Source organism: Leucopleurus acutus, assembly GCF_964270905.1.
Source record: "Leucopleurus acutus genome assembly, chromosome: 15".
Taxonomy (NCBI): Eukaryota; Metazoa; Chordata; class Mammalia; order Artiodactyla; family Delphinidae; genus Leucopleurus; species Leucopleurus acutus.
The window spans coordinates 27,852,344-27,873,985 of record NC_139157.1 but is presented as its reverse complement, the minus strand read 5'-3'; the positions used below and the strand labels follow the sequence as shown (position 1 = coordinate 27,873,985).

At 37.4% G+C, this 21,642-nt stretch overlaps 1 protein-coding gene across 3 annotated transcripts in view; it reads right to left on the bottom strand.

Moving 5' to 3' along the window:
* The window catches only part of AHI1 (Abelson helper integration site 1), a 210,435-nt gene extending 195,722 nt beyond the window's left edge, over window positions 1-14,713 (bottom strand). For all 3 annotated transcript variants that reach the window (XR_014326800.1, XR_014326801.1, XM_082856087.1), the window contains exons 1-3: window positions 14,658-14,713; window positions 9,955-10,022; window positions 7,946-8,070 (exon numbers count right to left, since the gene is read on the bottom strand). Coding sequence is in view for 1 of the 3 variants with exons in the window: in XM_082856087.1 (XP_082712213.1) it covers window positions 7,946-8,070; window positions 9,955-9,964 (135 nt within the window). In the remaining 2 variants the exon portion in view is untranslated. The remainder of the gene's footprint in view (window positions 1-7,945; window positions 8,071-9,954; window positions 10,023-14,657) is intronic.
* Window positions 14,714-21,642: the final 6,929 nt, after the last annotated feature.

The following is a 21,642-nucleotide window of genomic DNA, read 5'->3' as shown; positions in this document are numbered from 1 at the left end:
CTTAAAAGTCTGCTGGCATTTTGAATTGAATCAACAGATCAACTTTCAGAGAATGGATAATAATAATCTGTCAATAATTATTTGACAATAATGATTCTTTCAATCCATGAATATGGATATCTCTAATTTATTTGGTTTTTACTTTCAGCAGTTGGGGGATTTTCAGTATACAGGTCTCACATATTTTTTGATAAATTCTTCCTTGATTGCTACATATTTTTGTTACTACTATAAATGATATTTTAAATTTTAATTAAGTTATTCATTACTGGTATAGAAATACAATTGGTTTATACTTGGACTCTATATTCTGCTAAACTCATTTAATAGTTCTAACAGCACTTTTTAGAGAGTTTGTCAACTGCAGATGAGATTCTTTTACTTCTTCACTTATGATCTTTATGCTCTTTTTAAAAAATTGCATTATTGCATTAGTCAGGGTCACCTGCACAATTATGAATATGCATGGTGATGTGCTCAAGCTCAGGGCAAAAGCTTTCAGTTTTTTACTTTTAAGTACAATTTTACCTGTAGGTTTTTGTAGATGCCCTTTATCAAGTTGAGGAAGCTTCCTTCTATTCTTTTTGTTTGTTTAAGAGTTATCAGAATGGGTGACGAATTTTGTCATCTTTTTATTGCATTTGTTGAGATGATCATATGGTTTTATTTAATCTTATGATATGGCAAATTACACTGACTACTTTTTTCAAATGTTGTGATATATTCCTGAGATAAACCCCACTGGTCACAGCGTATCACCCTTTTTATATAATGTAAGACTGATTTCCTAACATTCTGTGGAAGATATTTGCTCTAGATTCAAAAGGGATACTGGTGTAGGTTTCCTGTAATGTCTTCATCTGGTTTTTGTTTTAGGGTACTTAATAATTGCCCCCCAAAAGAGTGGAGAAGTAGTCACTCTTTTTGCATAGTCTGAGTTTATATAGAATTATTATGATTTCTTAAATAATTTGGTAAAATTTATCAGTGAAGCCAGCTGAGAAAACTAGCCACCTGGTTTTCTTTGTGGGCAGGTTTTTAACCACAGACACATTTTTTTAAAAGATATACAATATTCAAGTTATCTGTCTCTTTTTGAGTGAGCTTTGGTAGTTTGTGTCCTTCAAGTAATTTATGCATTTCTTCTAAGCTGCTAAATTTATTGAAATGAAGTTATTTCATACTACTCCCTTATTACCATTTTAAGCTCTTTAACACATCTGCAGTGAACCCCTCTTATATTCCTAATTGGTAATTTGTGCTCATTTCCTTTTTTTTCTAATCAGTCTGGTTAAAGGTTGTGCAGAAAAGGGTTAACTCAGCAGCCCTGGTTGCTCAAATCATTCAGATCCCAAAACAGGCCTGTTTTCAGGACCAGCCCGTGGCCGGCTCCTGGGAACTGAGCTCTGAGCCCTTGGAATGTTGTGCTTGATAAAGGTGAATAAATACATAAATCAACTAAAGGATATTATTAACAGCTAGAGAATCTAGAATATTTTCCACCCTTTAAAATTAATTTAACACAAACATTTTCACAAGCTGTCATTCATAAAAGAAGTTATTGCCTCTATTAAATACCAGTTATTAGGATAAAATGAGATAGGAAAAAATAAAGGAATGAAATCAAGGTGATATAAAACTGACAATGATAATGAACAGAGCATGATTTAAATTTCCCCCTTTAAAAGGCAAAAATTCAGATGCATCTTCAAAATTAATAATAGCTACAGTTTGAGTGTTTATTCTCTACTTAGCAATTTATATTTACAATAAGGCCCCTACATAAGAACGAGTTCCATTCTAAGAGCGCGTCCAATTTGTCTCTTAAGTCCAACAAAGTTAGCCTAGGTACCCAACTAACACAATCGGCTATATACCGCTGCTTTTACGCTTACTTCTAGACATCCTGGGCTTGAAATAAAGATACTGTACTACTGTACCCTATACAGTACTGTAAAGTACACAAAAGCACAACCACTTGTAGAGATGCACACACGTGACAATATATGCCAGACACGTGAATTAACTAACGCACGTTCGCATCTTTGAAAGTTTGCAACTTGAAGGTTCGTATGTCAGGGACTTACTGTATTTGTTCTACCTATTACTGCTGAGTATCAAACCACTCCAGACTTAGTGGTATAAAATAATAAATAATTCATTATGCTCTGAACCCAATATATTCTCCTTATCCATCATTCCTCTCATCTTTAGTTCCTGATGCTTTGATTCCATAATCCGTCACTTCATTCATCACTCACCATTATCATGTACTTTCCATCCATCACACCTGTCTGGAAAAACTCCAGGTACTATTCAAATTAAGTGACTTTCATCTCTATAACTATAACCAGGCTGTTGAATACTGCTGGAAGAACCACTTCAAAACTTGGCACTATTGTAAACATTTAGTCTACAAATTCAACTGAGGCCTCAAAGCTATGGACAATTCTTCTATGCTGCATAATCTGTTCATATGCACTCTTCTGTGGCTATTTCAAACTTCCTTCACTCACCTCTGATGTCCAGTACTGTCACTTATTGACTCACTTTCACAGATAAAAGCCATTAAAAGGGAAGCTGTGGGCTTCCCTGGTGGCGCAGTGGTTGAGAATCTGCCTGCTAATGCAGGAGACACGGGTTCGAGCCCTGGTCTGGGAAGATCCCACATGCCGCAGAGCAACAGGGCCCGTGAGCCACAACTACTGAGCCTGCGCGTCTGGAGCCTGTGCTCCGCAACAAGAGAGGCCGCGATAGTGAGAGGCCCACGCACCGCGATGAGGAGTGGCCCCCGCTTGCCACAACTAGAGAAAGCCCTCGCACAGAAACGAAGACCCAACAGAGCCAAAAATAAAAAAATAAGTAAATAAATAAGTAAATAAATAATATTTTTTTAAAAAAAGGGAAGCTGCTTGGTAGCAACTTTCTGCTACCAAGTCTACAAATTTTCATGCACCCCAAATGACCTTTTTCTTTTCCTTCTCATTATAAAGAGGTGGGTTGAATTATGGTTTTCTCCAGATATATAAACCATAATTTGAAAAGATAAATGCACCCCAATGTTCATTGCAGCACTATTTACAATGGCCAGGACATGGAAGCAACCTAAATGTCCATCAACGGAGGAATGGATAAAGATGTGATACATATATACAATGGAATATTACTCAGCCATAAAAACGAATGAAATAATGCAACATGCAGCAACATGGATAGACCTAGAGATTGTCACAGTGAGTGAAGTCAGAAAGAGAAAGACAAATATCATGATATTGCTTATATGTGGAATGTAAAAAAAGGCTACAAATGAACGTATCTACAAAACAGAAATAGAATTACAGATGTAGAAAATAAACTTATGGTTACCAAGGGGTAAGGGGAGGGGGAAGGATAAATTGGAAGATTGGGACTGACATATACACACTACTATAGATAAAATAGATAACTAATAAGGACCAACTGTATAGCACAGGGAACTATAATGGCCTATAGTAATGGCCTATATGGGAAAAGAATCTAAAAACAAGTGGATATATGTATATGTATAACAGATTCACTTTGCTGTACACCTGAAACTAACACAACATTGTAAATCAACTATACCCCAATAAAAATAAAAATAAATAAATAAAGAGGTGGGTCTTCTTGTGTTCTAGAAAACTTTCCTCTCCCGCATCATCAATTTCTCCATTATCTTCCAGCTATCAGCGTTTAAATACCTGAATGCAATCAATATCATCTTCACAATATCCCTTTTTACAGCCAAACTTCCTGAAAAGGTTGTCTATACTTGTTGTACTGCTTCACCTTTCTATGAACCTTATATTAAAAAGCTTTGCTCTCTACCCTGCTAATAAACTTCCGTATACTTATTTGGTAAGCAAAAATACCATCTCTGGTTTCCAATCTGAATAGCTTTTAAAGTGTTTCTATATTTTATTAGTCAATGTTATTTTCTCTAGTAATTAGTTTTATTTTTCATGCCTTTTGCTCACTTAGAGATTTAGTATCTTACTATTTATGGCATTTATTTGTGGCATTTCTTTACATGTTAACAATAGGAATGGAACTTACTCATAAGGTTGCTCTGAAGATTGATAGGGTAATAACTATAAAACACTGAAAAGATCCTTCTAATTCCAGAATATAGATGTTCAATAAATGTTAACAATTATTATATATTATTGGCTATATAAAAGAGTATTAGATCTGTGGCTATTAAAAAAAATCACATATTTTCCTCAGTGAATTGGCTTTTAGTTGCATTTGTTTCTGACTCAAAAAAGTATTTTCTACATCAGATTTATTCATTCAACAAATATATAGTGAGTCTTCTGTGTGCAAACAGGGAATATTCTCGTTACTTGGGATGTCTCTCATTCCTTTTAAGATCAGAGTATCTTTCTACACTGGAAAACTGAACCAGTCCATTTCTATTTTCTTATTTAGGTATTTGTCTACTAATTTAGATTTTTACATTTACTTTTTTAAGATGTCTGAAGTGTAATTTAATGTGAGATAAAATGAGACTGTAACTGACCTTTTCCCCCAGAAGCTAAAGCAACTCTATCAATACTAGCTCTTGTGTCATAGCGTCTTGAAACACCTGGCCTAAGAAACTTCTACATATTTAACTGGTTTCAAGGCTCAACCAGATATATATATTTTAAATCCTTCATTTTGATTCATGTCTCTGGAAATGGTACTGCACATTCAACTAATCCATCTTCAGTAGTTTTCTTGTTTTTTTCAGGGAGGGAACACTAGAGCAATTCTTTGCTAATTCACATGCTCGCTATTGCCCTCACAACTGACTGACAATTTAGGCAAGTAGATTCCTTGGAACACAATTTTCCCCTAAATATTGTAGAGATATTGCTCCATTGTCTTTGGCCTTAGTGTTTTTAGAGAGAAGTCTGAAATGCACTAGATGTTTCTTCTTCTGTTTAGATGTTCGCAAAATTTATCTTTTTTTTAATTACAGTTTTCAGATATAGTTCTCATCTCATAAAATTTACCTGAAACGCAAGATGTATTCATCTCTTCTTAGATGTTTTTTTAACCTCAGGAAGGTTTCCTCTTCGTGCTCTTTGTACTGTTTCTGCTCCACTAGTGCTGTCTGGGAACACTTACTTGTAGGTCAAGTATTTCTATATGTCCTTGTTATTTCTTACAGCTTTCATTTTAGTTTCAGCCATTTCTTCTCATGAACAATGCTTCATATTTGTCTGACACATTACTAATTAAATTCTTCCATGGTGTCAATTCTATTACTTAGGCCTGAGATATAGTTTTAAGGAAGGAATGAAGAGAGAACGTGGAGCCTGTGGTTTTAAATCCTTATTCTACAATTCTTACACGATATTTAAAAATATGGCACAAAATTCATATATGTAGGTTATCCCTGAACAGCAGGACTGCAGGTTGTTTTGATTTTACTCCAGTGTAAGAAAGTCTTTGAAATCTAATGAGTGAAAGTTAGCTCATCCATTCTGGTTATTTCTGCTTCACTGTCTTTGACTATTTTACAACTCAGTAGAGAAAGAGGGTTAACATGTAGAAAATTGATAGTAATACAGATGTTTCCTGTCCATAGCTATGTAAATGATTTCTATTAATACAATGCAACTGAATTTTGTCTGTTAGATAAATCTCTAAATTAAACCCATCTGAACTGGTTATAACATCTTACTGGTTCCCTCATTAATTAATGATTTAAATAAAATCTTTGTTATATGTTAAAAAATATATATATATATATATATAAAATAACTCCTACTTACTCTATTTCTGCCTATACAGCCCTGGCAAAGATGGTAAGTCGTTTTCTGTTCAGATGTTCATAAAATTTCTCATATGCAAAATAAGAGCTCTAATATCTATTTTCATGATTAACATAAAAATCAGAAATAATATTTGTAAAACTCTTATCAGAGTGCCTGATAGGCAGTTGAAAAACAGTAAAATGAACCTGCCATTATTACAAATTTTATTATGGCTTTCTCTTTGCCTAGTTTTCTTATTTCAGCTTGCTTCCTTTTCAGTGTCAGCCTGTTCTGCACATGGGAGTCCTTGTTCTTGTTCTGAAGAGATCCCATCACTTCATGCCTTATTAAAAGGGGTCCTATTGGGTTGTGGTTAAGAGAATGGATTCTGCAGTCAGACTGTCAGAGTTTGAATCCTGGTTCTACCACTAACTATGCCACTAACTTTGGGTAAGTTACTCAACCTCTCTGTGATCTAGTTTCCCCATCTATAAATGGATATAAAACTTCATAATTTTATTGTTTGTATTGAAAATAAGTGAATATACATAAAATGTTTAGAAGAGTGCTTGAAAGATAGAGAGCACCGTTATCTAGTAAATAAAAGCAGGTATTCCTCCTCTGTTTGCTAAAGTAAATCATTTCAAAAATAGTTTGTTTTCCAGGAATAATCCTCTTCCGTTGAGCTGAAAAATCTCTTCCTAAATATTTTTTTTAAGAATACTTATCTCTGAATTAAGAGAGACCTTGAATGGCCTTGAATGTGTGCCAAAAGAGGCTGAGTAGATTACATTTAATCACCTCCCACTTGTGTGTCCCCAACATCTAAACTGGACCTTGGATAAATTAACATATCTTCTGCCCATTTTCTAGTTATCCATTTAATTTAGCATTCCTGGCCTAAACTGCACCTTGTTCATGCACAAAAGGCCCAGTTCTGACAGTGAGAGAAAGTATGAGTTTCTACTTTGACTGAGTCCATAAAAATATTCTGCAGACAGTTGTGTCCAGGGTTCTTTCTGCTTTTGCCAAATGTACACCACCTTACTCAAGGGGAGGGCATATCCCAGTAAGCTATGCTGCATCGTCCGTATGCCACTCTTCCCTACCATGCTGCACACTGGTACACCAGAAGTGGCATATTCTATTTTAGAGCAGCATCCACTATGGGAGACCTAATCTGATCCATTCTGTCAGCAGTTCTTAATTAGTATGCAGTAGTACTGGTATACTATGAACCCCTCACATGTATGCAGCTGCATTCTAGCCAATGCTATAACTTTTTTTTTTTTTTTTTTTGCCTCACTTGAGAATATAACTATTACACTGATGGCTGCCAGACAGTATTAAAATGAACAGGTCTCATGACAAAATACAGACTAGGGTAAAATATGCTACAAGTAAAATGCAGGATGCATATAACTCATAAAACTCCTGCCAAAGAAATGTATGTATTCTTTGTACCAATTACCAGGACATGCATGTACCGATTACCAGGACATGCATGAAGTTATTTATTTGTGTGGATATTATGGTCAAAGAGGTAAAAGGTGCAATGGAAATAGCGAGATAGGTTTGAAGAGTGAACAGTGCATTAACTGGGATACTATTACAGACTCTATAATACCTTGGGAATCAGGTTGTAGTTAATTGCTGATTTGTTTAGTATTGCTTTGAGTTCTGTATTTTCAATCCCTTCAAGGGTGCTACCAAAAATTCTATCATTTGAAAGTATACCTCAAGTAGAAAAGGATAAGTATTTCTTTAAGGTTCCACTGATTTCTCCTGGCTCTGCTGGGTAGAATCAGATGAATAAGTCTAAACAAACATAAGCCATTAAATATCCGAAGTAAGATATTATTTCTTAAGTTCTTCACAATTCTGGGTTAAAAATCTTGGCTTTCTTCAAGAACGTGTAATATGGCTAGTTTTGCGTTTCCCTATTATCCCTAATCACTTTAACCAGTTGGTCTGTTATTCTTGTAGGACAGCACTCAAGAACTCAATACTCAAAGAGTGAAGAGTGAGGCTGATTCTAATGCAAGCTTTACTTTACCACGTTATTGACCACAACACAGATTTACTGTTTTTAATTTCCAAAGTTCCTTGGAGTTTTCATATGAAAGTCATAATTTTATGCAGATATACAAGACACCATTACCAAATGATCAGTTACTCACTGAGATTTTTTCTCCAGATTTGCCAATTTTTTTCTTCAGTTTTCTTCTTTCACGTATTAGATCATTGTGAGCCTTAAGCAATTCCTCAAAGCGAACTTTGGTCTTCACCTTTGCTTCACTCTCAACTACAAATGATAATGACTCATGTCATTTTCTATGCAACTCTATTATCACACATATTATGTTACAAAATAAAACCCCCACAGCCTTGTAAATACCCGCATGAGTTAAAAGGATTAGTCCTTCTTTCTTAAAAACTTTTCTTTAGGCTTTGGTGACACCACACTCACCTATATCCATCTTACCTTTCGGGCTACTCCCTCTAAACGTTTCCTTTGCTAAGTTAACTCTACTTATGATGCACAGTAGCACCTACGACTGTTACGTGGCCTTAAACAAGTCACATAACATCTCTAAACTTCATTTTCCTTATGTGTAAAATCGGAATAATCCTATGTCAAAGATCATTTTTTCATGAAAAATGACTAGTGCTTTCCTGGCCAACAATCAGCCTTCAACAAATATTAAAAGCTGAAAGTTGTTTTCCCCTTTAAAACATAAATCAGATCATGCTAGTACCTTGCTTAAGACCCTGTAAGTTTCCCAGTGCACTTAGGACAAAATAAAGCAAGTCCTTCACATGCCCTACATGGTTCTTACTTCCTGGTCTGTCTACCTCTACAGCTTCAATTAAAACAAATATCCCTATAGGGAGGATGGGAGGGAGGCTCAAGAGGGAGGGGATATGGGGACATATGTATGCATAGGGCTGATTCACTTTGGTGTACAACAGAAACTAACACAGTATTATGAAGCAATTATATTCCAATAAAGATCTATTTAAGAAAAACAAAAAATAAATATCCCCTTAGATCCCTACATTCTAGCCAGACATCCTTGTTTTTAGCTCTTCTGCCAGAACAAGCAATCTCCCATGTGAAGCTGCTTCCACCTGGTGCAAACTTCCTCTAACTCCTCACAGCTGGCTGGTGTTAAGATACCTGTTTAGTAAGGTAGATAGCTAGTGGGAAGCAGCCGCATAGCACAGGGATATCAGCTCAGTGCTTTGTGACCGCCTGGAGGGGTGGGATAGGGAGGGTGGGAGGGAGGGAGACGCAAGAGGGAAGAGATATGGGAACGTATGTATATGTATAACTGATTCACTTTGTTATAAAGCAGAAACTAACACACCATTGTAAAGCAATTATACCCCAATAAAGATGTTAAAAAAAAAAAAAGGATACCTGTTTAAATGTTGCCTCTAAAGCGGAACATTTCCTGACAACCTCATTTAAATTTCTGTTTCTCACAAGACAGACTGTTGTTTTCCTTCACAGCACTTAACCCAATTTGAATTTGTGTAATTATTTGTATATCTATATACATAAATATACTGTGTCTCTCCCATTAAATGAGGTAGTTCATAACTACATCCCTAGCTACTATCATGGGGTCTAGCACAGAGTAAGTACTCAATAAACATGTTTCAAATAAATAAATGCTCAATGAATGAATGCCCAAGAGCAGGTATTGGCAAACTACTACCTGCAGGCCAGTCACCTGTTTTAATAAATAAAGTTTTACTGAAACACAGCCAGGCCCATTCTATTAAGAACTGTTATGGCTGCTTTTGTGCCTCAATGGAAGAGCTGAGGAGTTGTAGCAGAGACCAAACCTAAAATATTTACTAGCTTGCCTTTTAGGAAAAAGTTTGCCACAGTCTACTCTAAAGTGAAAAATCCATTTTGACAATAAAAAATAAAAACTAACCATATGTTGTTATCATTTACCTTGCCCAGCTGAGTCCCAAATTGCCAGCCAATGAATACATATTAACTTTAATCACCAACATTACATAGAAAGCTAAATATCAAACTATGAAATATCTCTAAATGTAATTTTCGGTTGATGACATCTACTTCATTCCTTAATTGAAGAATCCCTTAAAATAATCCAAACTTTAAAATAAATAATATGTACTGCACAGATAAATTTCATAGAAATCTTACCAGTGGGCATATCTCAGCTTCATGGAGAGCATTGAGTTATAGTGTAAAGCACTGATTCAATAAGGATCCTATTAAAACAAAGAGGATTTATTTGTAATATGGAATTTCCAAATAAAAATTATAAAATACTCTTCACACAAGATTATGTGATTGTCTACTACCTCATCAGGTTTATACCAATAAAACTAAGTTCTCTTATTACAACCTTATGTAAATGACTTAAATACATCTGAATCAGTTTAGAGTCTTAAAGTAAAGCAAACTGGATCATAATTGAGTAAAATATTTATATATTTGAAACAAAAAATTTTAAAAATTTTTGAAAGGCAATAAACATCTAACTTAGTATATTAATACATCTTTTAAAGTATTTTAAGTAAAAAAAAATGAACACTTCTATGTACTTTTGAGAAACCAAACTCCATATCAGAAGTGACTTTCCCAAGCACATACACTATTACACTAGTAAAGTATGCTTCTGGGTAGCACATTCACAGATAATTTAAATATTTCTGTACCTGCCACTGAAAATGCTGCAACAGAGAAGGTTAAGCACAAGCATTCATTCCATCTTCTCAAATAAATACCTGGGTGTGTTTCACTGTGTATCAAAACCATGGATAAACTCAGTGTATATGTTCTTAAATTTCCAGTTTTTGTAAAAGATGAGGGTGTGTGTCCAAAACAGACATTAATTCTCACATTAGAACACAATATGCATACATTTTTAAGAATAAAAATGAAGACTGTTAAAAAAAAAATTGATTTGACTCAACAATTATCAGTTAAGGTTGCAGGTCCCTGGGGATCCACATTCGTGTTCCTTTAGTATTAGGAGTAATTTGGACAGAAAAGTCTGATAACAAATGCTAAAAAGAAAATAATGATTATACAAATACACTAATTATGTGAGTTAACTTCTGTAACAACTATCCGGTATACAGACAAAATAGACATCATTAAATACACAGAGTAAAACCTCCTATTCTTTATTGATAGGAAACAGCATTAACTCTTTCTAGAAGATAATAGATCCAATAAGCCTGATCATCTTTCCAATCTACCCCAAATTAGAAAAGAGAGAGGCTGCAAAGACAACTGTATCAGTAATTGAAACCTGACAGCACATAAGTAGAAAAAAAAAAAGCAAATAAGGATTTAATATTTATAGTATTCCATGGTGATTCAGTATATAGGAAAATAGCTGAACTGTATTATGACTGAGTCATCAAGAAAAGGTTTACTTATATTCTTCTGTTTTATCTTGAGCAGAAAATGTATGACATTTTAGACAGATTAAATAAAAACTACTGAAGAGATAGAACAAAGAGTCAAGGATGATTCTCATCTTTTTCAAAAGGAAATAATTAGACCAGTAGTATCATTAATTGGAATATAGTGCAGTATAGCACAAGTGTAGTGAAGTAGTTTAAAACACTAGTCCTGGAATTACTGTAATCTCCCACAGTTACTTGTATGGGCTGGGCAATGTTTCCTCATCTGTAAAATCAGTCTAATAGTGACTATTCAAAGGGCTGTTGTAAGAGTTAAATGATTAAAAGGTTAAAACAGTGCCTTAGAACAAGCATCAATAACATTAGCTACAATTATAATAGATACTTCTTATGGGGACGCTCAGTGAGCTTTAGCGGGGCATGTTGAGCTGGATATCTGACGGGTATTAAGCAGCTATAAGCATTGGCTCTATTGTCAGATTCCTGGATTCAAATCTCAGTTCTACCTGTCAGTAGATTAATCTCAATTTCCTACTCTTTCAAAAGACAATGATAACAGTAAATCACTTACAGTGTTTTTGTAAAGATGAAATAAGAATATGCAGGTAAAACACTAGGCACAATGCCTAGAGCATGGCAAGCTCTTCAAAAATGATAGCTATTATTACTGTATACACATATAGAGTGTGTGTGTGTGTGTGTGTGTCTGTGTGTGTGTATGGAGATTCATATAAATATATATATATATAAAATCAGTTTATGTTTGGTAGGTGATATAGTAATCCAGCAAGGAGATAAGAGTCTAAAGATTTGGGCATCATTTATTTATATTTGTGATGGTTGCAAGAAAAAAAAGGGCCAAACACAGAATTCTGGGAGCCCACAAAATACACTAAAAAGACATCAGGGAGATAGATGAAAAACTGGGAGAAGTAACCAAAGGAAAAAGAGTTTCAAGAAAGAAGTGGTCTACACTGTGTGGTACCAAGAGTTCTTGCAAGATTTGAAGAGTGTCCACTGGATCTGCAGTCAGGAAGTCACATGTGCAAAGCTTTTTGTGGAGGGACAGAAACCTGGCAGCCACAGGTGGAGGAATGAATGGAAGGTAAGACCTGTAGAAGAAATGTGTAGATAATTCTTTCTACAATTCTGCTTCCAACTGTCTCCCTCCACCCTGCACAGGCAGTGACATGAGGCAGTAGCTATGAGGTACAGAAAGACTATGGAAGGATTTTGCTGTTTGTTTTAAGACTGTTTCCATGCCTCCATCACACCACCCTTAAAAAATAAACCACCAGAGGAATTTTCTAAAATACAAATGTGGTGGAATCATTTCTTTGTTTAGAACTCATCAGTAGCTCCCAATACTGGAAAACATGAGGTCCTTCCCATTGGGGTCCAAAGCTACTAGTGAAATGACCCCTTGCCTTTCTCCACCTCCCCTTCTCTAGCCACACTTCCACACTGTGGGCTCCAGCCCTGTGAAACCACTTGCAGGCCCTCAAATGTGCCGAACTCTTTCTTGCCTTTGTACCATTACACATACACCCCTCTCTCCTGAAAAATGCCCTTCCTCTCTTGTCTCTCTAACTCCTAACTATCCTTTGACACAGGCTAAGACCTGGGACCTGGGTCCCTTTACTGGTGTGTCTGCACCTGGACAAACATAAACTATAAGGGACTAAAAACAACTGCATGCATGCACAGTTGGGGCAAAATCATGAACAGTAAGATACAAAAGGGCCAAAACCCAACTTCTGAGGTGCTGGGAACAAAAACAGCAGCATACTGTGCAGGATCCCTGCACACAGCACCACCAATGGGGTGGGCAGAACACCTAAGCCACGCCTCCGGCCCAGCCCACAAATCTGGCCCCAACCTCTCCCCATTTAAGGAACCAGCTCTGCCCCACATCCCGACCCACCACCCCGCTTCCCATAAAGCCTCGCCTAAACTTCTTGTCTGCCCTCGTATCAATTTCTATTGATTAAAGAGTCCAAGGACCCAGGTCAGTATCAGTATCTTCTCTAGGGAGCTTGCTAACTTTGAGGGGTTAGAGACAATCTCCATAAATAAACAAGATTCTGAAGATGGTTTTAAAAACTTTTGGTATTTGAATTTCTTTCAAATGTATATTTTTTAAATTTCCCAGAGTCCTCATAACAAGCAATTTTCTTCCTGAAAGCCCAAGTAGTAACAGCAATCGTTAAATATGTCTCCTCTGTGCTCCGACAGCACCTTGATCTTCATACCTCCTATCTAGGCCTTGAATTTTCACTCTGGTAAAACCTTCTGTGACCGTCCCCCACCAAACTGCTAGCTTGTGGAGCGCTAGGCCTGTGCTCTCTTCATCTATGTATCCCATTTTAAAAGTGGGGGGGGCAGTAATCATGGTTCTAGGGTCAAAATGAGTCAGGCTTAAGCTTTTTTTTTTTTTTTTTTGGCCTGGGAAATTAAAATGGCACCTACTTTATTGTAAGGAGAAAAGGAAATACTGAAAAGCAAAGTTATCAGCACAGTGGCTGGCCCATTATTTTATGTCCATTGTTATAGTATTAAAAATAAACAATTATGCGATAGACAAAAAATATTAAATAAATTATGTATTTACATTGTTTACTACTATTTAGTAGTCTAACGTACAATCCAATTAGTAAACACTAATATTAATTTAATGATAAACACAGCAAATACATTACAGAAATGATCATCTCTAAATGGTAATGTGTACTATGGCAAATACATTATAGAATGACTAATATTTGATAAGATCATCAGCAAAAATTAAGGTCAAACTTAAAATGACATCTGTGAATCTCATATATGTCATTATATTTAAAAGTTTCTCCCTCACAAACCCTTTTAAAGGACCTGCTAAGAGATACAAAATAGGGAAATTAACTACATTACATTTCATCTCATTTTATGTTTTCTCTAAACGCCTGATTATCAGCCAATAAATGACTGAAGATCAAGGGAAGAAAAAGCAGAGGCTTGGATGATTCGCTCCTTGACCGAATTTTACAGCACGGGATAAAAGGAAACAAACAAAACCCGTATACATAATTAAACTAACATATCAGAATAGTCTCCATAAATATATAAGGTTCTAAATACGATTAAAAAAACTTTTGGTATTTGAACTTCTTTCAAATATATATATATATATATATATATATATATTTAATTTCTCAGAGTGCTCATAATAAGCAATCTTCTTCCGGAACGCCCTAGCAGTAACAGCAATCGTAAACGCAACAGGTGGAAAAACTGTTAGCATCCTTTTCTCAAAAGAAGGAGAAGCCATATGCTCCAGTCAGTAGATGTTTTCACAGTAATGCGGAAATGTAGCACAGCCATTTGGCAGGGATCCCTAAATAGTATACGTTTTCTTCTATTTGTATACATATCGAAACGACCCTGTTAATGTAACTATACTCTTAGAAACGTAACAAACACATCTATCACCTTTTCTCAGATGTAATTAAGAAGGTATTTCACGGGTTCAAGATTCAGCACCAGGTTGACACCCTAAAAGGAAATAAACGTACGTACTTAGTGCGCATCTGATTTAAACGCTGTTAAACCAGAACCGGGAATAGGAAAGGCAAAGATTGCATTCACTCTTTCACGACACCACGCTCAGCGTTCCGGAGAAAAGGAGCCCAGGAATGGGAGATGAAAAGTTAAGTACGAAGAGGTAACTCTCGGAAACCCCATCCCTCCACTCTGCCGCGCTCGGCGGGTCAGACTGCAGTGGTGCAGGGAAGCCCCCGCCCGGCCTCCCCGGCCCGCCGCCCCCGCGCCTTAGGACCCGAGCAGCCCTCCACGCCACTGTCCCCGAAGAGGGCCAGGGCAGGCCGAGCGCCCGAGCCCGGGCTCCCGCCACCAGCAGGCCTGCAGGGTACTCACGGAGAGGGCGCAGACCTGCCCAGGGTCCCTCCGGAGCCGACGCCGGGACCGTGCGGGGTGGGCTGAGACCTACACGGCCGCACCGTCTCCCCCGCCTCCAGACACTCCGGTTCTGAGCGCCCACTGGGTGCCGCAGTGCGGGCAGCGCGCCGCCGGTTGACGTCAGCGCCTGCCTACGCCGCCGTTCCCATGACAACCGATGCGGCGTCGACTCACCGCCGGGACCTCTGCCGGACCTCGGCGCCCCTCCGCGGCCCCGCCCCCTCCCGAGGCCCCGCCCCCACGCTACCTAAGCCTAGGCCCAGAGGCGCTGCGTCGCGGCGTCTGCGGAACGGAGGCCGGGCGCGCACGCGCGCGCGCGCACGCCCGCGGGCCCTCAGGCTGTGGCCGGGCACGCGCTCAGGGGCCGAGGGCTGGACTCCTCGCGCCCGCGCGGGAAGCTCCAGGCCGCAGCCTTCCAAAGAGAAAGAATACGTTCCCTCTGGAGCGCGAAGGGACCATGGAAATGTTCAGGGGCTTCTCGGAGCCTGCTCGTGTCCCCACTGTGGCCCCGAAGAAGCGCTCTGCTCCTCAGAACTATAGCCAGCGCTGGGAAAAACGGGAGGTGGCAAAGCGAGATGGAGGCTGTGATGGAACCCGCCAAGGCTAGGAAATATGAATGAGGCAAAGAAACACTCTCGTCACCCCCCAGGCGATCGCGCCCACGAAATGAAACCTCCTTTTAAGCGTGGAGAATGCAGAGTTGTACTACAGACCAAATCTTAAGGAAAAAATTGTCCACGATTCATCTGGTGCTGAGTTATCTCACTATGTGTTTAAGGCAGAACAGCAACCCCCCAAAAGTCATCTTTTGCTACACCCAGTGCCCCCTCCCATCTTCTAATTTTTGCCACAGCGCCATCTTTAGCTCTGAGTCACCAGGGATGGAAAATACTAGTCAAGTCACTCCCGGACTCTTGAATTTTCTGCAGTTGTAATCACACACTAAAACCTGTTGCTTCGTTTGTACGGTAAGAGCATTATGCATATTTCTTTGGAGGCCTGCTTTTCCATTGCTGTTAGCATCACCACACCCTACAAAGCATATCTCATTTGTTTCTCTAAATCCTGTGAGAAATTTCTCAAGTCAGTGAGAAATATTACCAATCCAATGGATGTTCATCTTTCCACTTAAAATCTAATTCTCTTTCTGGATCTCTGTCTTGGTTTTATCCTCCCAGTGTTCTAGTTAAATGCCTGTAGACCAACCTAAATGACTCTTAACATCAAATCAGGTCCATTCTACCTTTTTAACACCCCCCGCCCCCAGGGTATAGTCTGTCCATCTTAAATCTACTGCCTCCTGCCAAGTTTCATCACTTCTCACAGGGATTATTGTGAGCTGGCCTCTTTACCAGTCTCTTGACTCCAGTTTTGATCACTGAATTCCATTCTGCACACTGCTACCAGAATGACCTCACTAAAAATGTAAGTCTGATAATACCACTCTCCTGAAAATTATTCAGAGATGATCTGTAGGAGAAAGTCGAGTTACTTTGCCTAGGATACAAGACACTGCATCTCCCTGACTAGGTTCATCTCTCATTGCATTGTTTCAATTTTATGCTTTAGCAATATTGAATTACGTTTACCATGCAAAACAATCCATACCCTTTCATGCCCCAGTTCTTGCATATTGTCCCCTCTCCCTGAAGAATCCTTCCTTGTAAACTCCTGCTTCTCCATGTCTCAGCCCAAATGTTGTCCATCCTTTGAATCTTAACCAGGTTGACTGATTTCACCAAACATTCCTGCTATATATCTTGTTATGCATTGGATACTGATTCTGTAAGTTATATTTTAATTGTTTGCATTATACCTTAACTTTCCAAGCCCCAGTATCTACCACAGTACATATCAAGTAGTTGGTACTTCATAAACATTTGTTGAATGAATAATAGGTGACATATATTGGCTTTGCATTGTAGGTGTTTTATGTACTTTTTATCTGTCCTCACAACTGTGATGTAAGGACCCACTTTACAAAGAGAGGTTATAACTCTAGCTGCTCGTTATTAGGCATTTTAATAACACATTCCCCAGTCTATCAGACTGGATGAGATGTACACCTGCTATCATCTCTTGCCTGGACCTCACAATAGCTTACAGAGGTATGCATGTGTGTGTGTGTGTGTGTGTGTGTGTGTGTGGTCAGGGAATGTTTCATAGCAGAAGTGACATTTAAGTAAAGACCTAAACAATGTGTAGAGTTGTCCAGGTTGGGAAGGGTTTCTGGGTAGAAAAAAATGGAGTATAATCCTCACTAAAAGAAAGCTTGGCATAATCCAAGAACCAGCATGGCTTACTGAAATGTTGAGAATGAGACTGGGGGCTTTTGGAGGAAGTAAGACAAGAGAGATAAGCAAGTTATGAGGAAACCCAGACAATATGTTGTGAGGTCAATGGGGTACCATTGAAGAGTTTTAACCATGGAGTAAATGGTCAACTTTTCATTTCAGAAAGATAACTCTGACTGTAGTGTAGAAACATGGATGGGAAGAAAGCAAATATAGATCCAGAAATATCAGTTAGGACGCTGTTGTTTTAGACCAGACCATGTAAGAGATGATGGTGGTATGGGCAAGGCTAGGAGCGGTCAGAACGGACAGAAGTGTATCAGTTCAAGAGATTTGGGGAGGTAGAAAATGTTAGGACTTGGTGATTGATTGGATGGAGGAATGAGTGATAGGAATGAATAGAAAATGATAAACAGCTTCTTCCCTTGCCAGGTGAAGAGGTGGCAAGCACGTCAGGGCTACAATGGTTACATGAAATGGGAGTGAGGAAATAAGTATATATATTGAGGCTAATGGGAGCCAAGTGTCTCTGACAGAGAAGGGAGTTACAAATAGGAAAAAAAGGAATTCCAGAATGACTTTTGTGGTAGTAGTGGATTGGAATTGGTTAAGTCAGTGTGAACTCACAGTTTTCAATATATACATAAACACGTACAGAAATAAGTGTAGATAAAAGTATTTGCATACTTGTGTGTCTCCTGTCTGTCTATCTATCTATTTTTCTATCTCTCCCCTTGCTCTCTGTTCAAAAGGTCTAGGAGCATAATATCCTAGAAGCAGTGAGCACATAGAACCTAGATCTTGGTTTCTAAACACCATTCTCCACTAAAAGGGACTAGAGATGCTGGAGAAATGGCTGATTCAGAGCAGGAGTATGGCAAGTATAACATGACCCTGGAAAACCTTTTGGCACCAGAAGTTAAAGAAGCTCTCACAGAATGAGGGAACATATCAAGGGGACAAAGAAGTCAGCTTGAGGGGGCCCCCATTAGCCACATCTGGGTCAATCTGAGCATCACTATAATAATGTTAATAAATTATGATCCGCTGAAGAAAATAAGAATACTTGAGTCCATGCTGACATAAATACATGAATTTTAAAAAATGGGGATAAAGAAAAGCTATTCCTTACATTAGACTGCCAACTAATAAATGTAGAGAGAATGATATAGGTAGAAACATCACCATTTGGCAACCATTATAGTAAAAACTGATTCAGGCAAGAATCATCAATGTATGCTAAAACTAGAGGGTGAGAGTTTTAAGAGATTATACACACACATATATATGTATATGTATATGGTAAGAAACCTTAGAACACACTTTTTTGATATTCCTGCCAAAAAATGTATAGCCTGAATCTAATCATGAAGAAAGATAAGACAACCCCGAACTGAGGGACATTCTACAAAATCATAGACCTGTACTCTTCAAAAGTGTCAAGGTCATGAAGGACAAAGGAACGTCTAAAGAACATTTTCGGTTTGTAACAGACTAAAGAGACATGACAATTAAATGGACCATATGATTCTGAATTGGATCTTTTTGCTATAAAGGATATTACTGGGACAGTTGACAAAGTGTGTATGGGGGTCTGTGGACTAGATGGTAGTATTTTAACAATATCAGTTTCCTGATTTTGATGGCTGTATTCTGGTAATGTAGGAGATACCTTCACTTCTAGAAAATACACACTGAAGAGTTTAAAGGTCATGAAGCTTCATGTTTACAGTTTACTTAAATGGTTCAGAAAAAAAGCATATATAAAAATATAAGTCAATAAAAATATAAATAATATACATACAGAGAGAGAACAATGAAGCAAATGTAATATATCAACAATCGGAGAATTTGGGCAAAGATGTTCTTTATACTATTCTTGCAATTTTATTTTTTCTGTAAGTTTAACAGTATTTTAAAATTATAGAAAATGGTTTTAATGTACTGAGGTTTCTGGCTTAGGTACCTGGATGGAGAATGGCTAATTAATTAACAATGAAAGGCAGGAAGAGCAGGTATGGAGGAAAAGATGTTTGTTTTCAGTAGGATAATATATCCAGTAGGCATCTGAGTATGTAATTAACATATTCATGAGCCCCATTCACACTGGAGAAAGCTAATATGCTGCTTTCACTTCCATTAACCAAGAGTGCAAGACTGAGGACACTCTACTAGTACTAGGAGAGGCAAACAATTGAGTAGTAGTGGTGGTAATTATCATAAAATTGGCTAATCATTCATGAAAATAGATTTAGGGTATTCAAAACATTAAATAAATATAAATAGTGAATTTATTGAATAAAACAAAAATATGGTTGATATACAAAATATTTATCCCCAGTACAGGATTGCATTAAACCAGTTAGAACAGATGGTGGCCTTACTGCTTGTATTAGCTTGCTAGGGCTGCCATGCAAAGTACCACAGACGGGGTGGCTTAAACAACAGGAATTTATTTTCTCACAGTTCTGGAGGTTAGAAGTCCAAGATTAAGGTGTTAGCAAGGTGTTGGTTTCTTCTGAGGCCTCTCTCCTTGGTGTGTAGATGGCTGCCTTCTCCCTGAGGCTTCATATAGTCTTCCCTCTGTACCTGTGTGTGTCCTAATCTCCTCTTCTTAGGACGTCAGTCATACTGGATTAGGGCCCACCCTAATGACCTAATTTTAACTTACTTATTTCTTTAAAGACTTTATCTCCCAAAATAGTCACATTCTGAGGTTCTAGGGGTTGGGATTTTAACATATGAATTTTGGAGGGTTAACTTAGCCCATAACACTGCTGGAGAAGGATTCTGGAAGCTTAACAGAATGCAGTGATGGGACCTTGTTTGGATTCTCATTCAAAACTAACTTTATAAAGACATGTCTTAGGCAATCCCAGATTTTTCATTATGGGCTAAGTATTATACAGTATTAAGGAATTTTTGTTTTAGATGAAAAAATGGTATTGTGATAATATAAGAATGTGATCATTTTAAGTCTATACAGTAAAATGACAAGATGTTTGAGATTTGCTTTAAAATATTCCAGAAAAAAAACAAACAAACAAACAGGTGGGGGAAAGATGACACATATCTATCTAAATTTTGATAGCTGTTGAAGCTGGCTGATAAGTACCTGGTATTTTATTATACTTTTTCTTTGTGTGTTTGGAAATCTTCATAGTAAACAGGAAAAACAAAAGTAAGAAAACTCATGTTACAGAGAGTTTAAAAGACATAGAATCAAGGAGAAAGGAAAAAATAAGCAGTACCATTCCCAAAGAGACTCTCAGTTAACTTTTTTGGATTTTTTTTTTTGCAGTCTGTTTTCCATGCATATTCTAATTTTGGTCATATCTTATGTAAGCTGTTTGTTTCTGCTTTCTTGAATTAACATTATGTTATACCTTTCCATGCAATTATACATGCCATATAAATATCATTTAAATTCTAACTTTGTTAATAATGTTCATATGTGCTTACAGTAAAAATTCAAACAATCATCCAGATGTTTATAATGTGGAAAGTGAAAGTCTGCCATATGTAAATCACTGACAATAGTCTTTTATACATTCTTCCAGACTTTCTTTCACATATATACTAAATATGCTAAACTATAAAGACAACTTCATACTATAGATTTTGTCCTGCCACATCGTTTTTGTGTTTATCATGTATTATTATTCCAGAGGGATTTTTATGTCAGTAATATACATCTATTTCATTCATTTTAATGATTCATACTATGTTATTTTGACTCCAAAGTTTCTTTATCAATTATAGTAAAAGTGCCAAATATGGTGGGTTTCTAAAATTAAGAGAACTTTTATTTAAGTCTTTCATATTATTATTAGGTTTATTCCTCAGTATTTTATATAATTTTAGTGCTATTTTTAATGCAGTCAATTATCTTAGTATATTTTCTGACTGGTGATTGCACATTTTTCTGCTTTTCCTCCTCCTAAGTTACCTTTGCTAGTTTTTGCTTATCTTCTTTACCTCTTGATATTGGAACATCCCGGAGCTAACCTCTTGGACCTCTTCTCTATACTTACTCCTTTGGTGATTTCTTCTAGTTTGTAAAACCCCATGGTCATACAGACTACTCCGAAAGATATCTCCCCAGCCCATGCTTCTCTCCTGAACTTCGGACTCATTTATCCAAATTCATGCTAGATATCGCTATTTAGATGTCTAGTAGTATCTGAAACTTACCTTTTCTGACA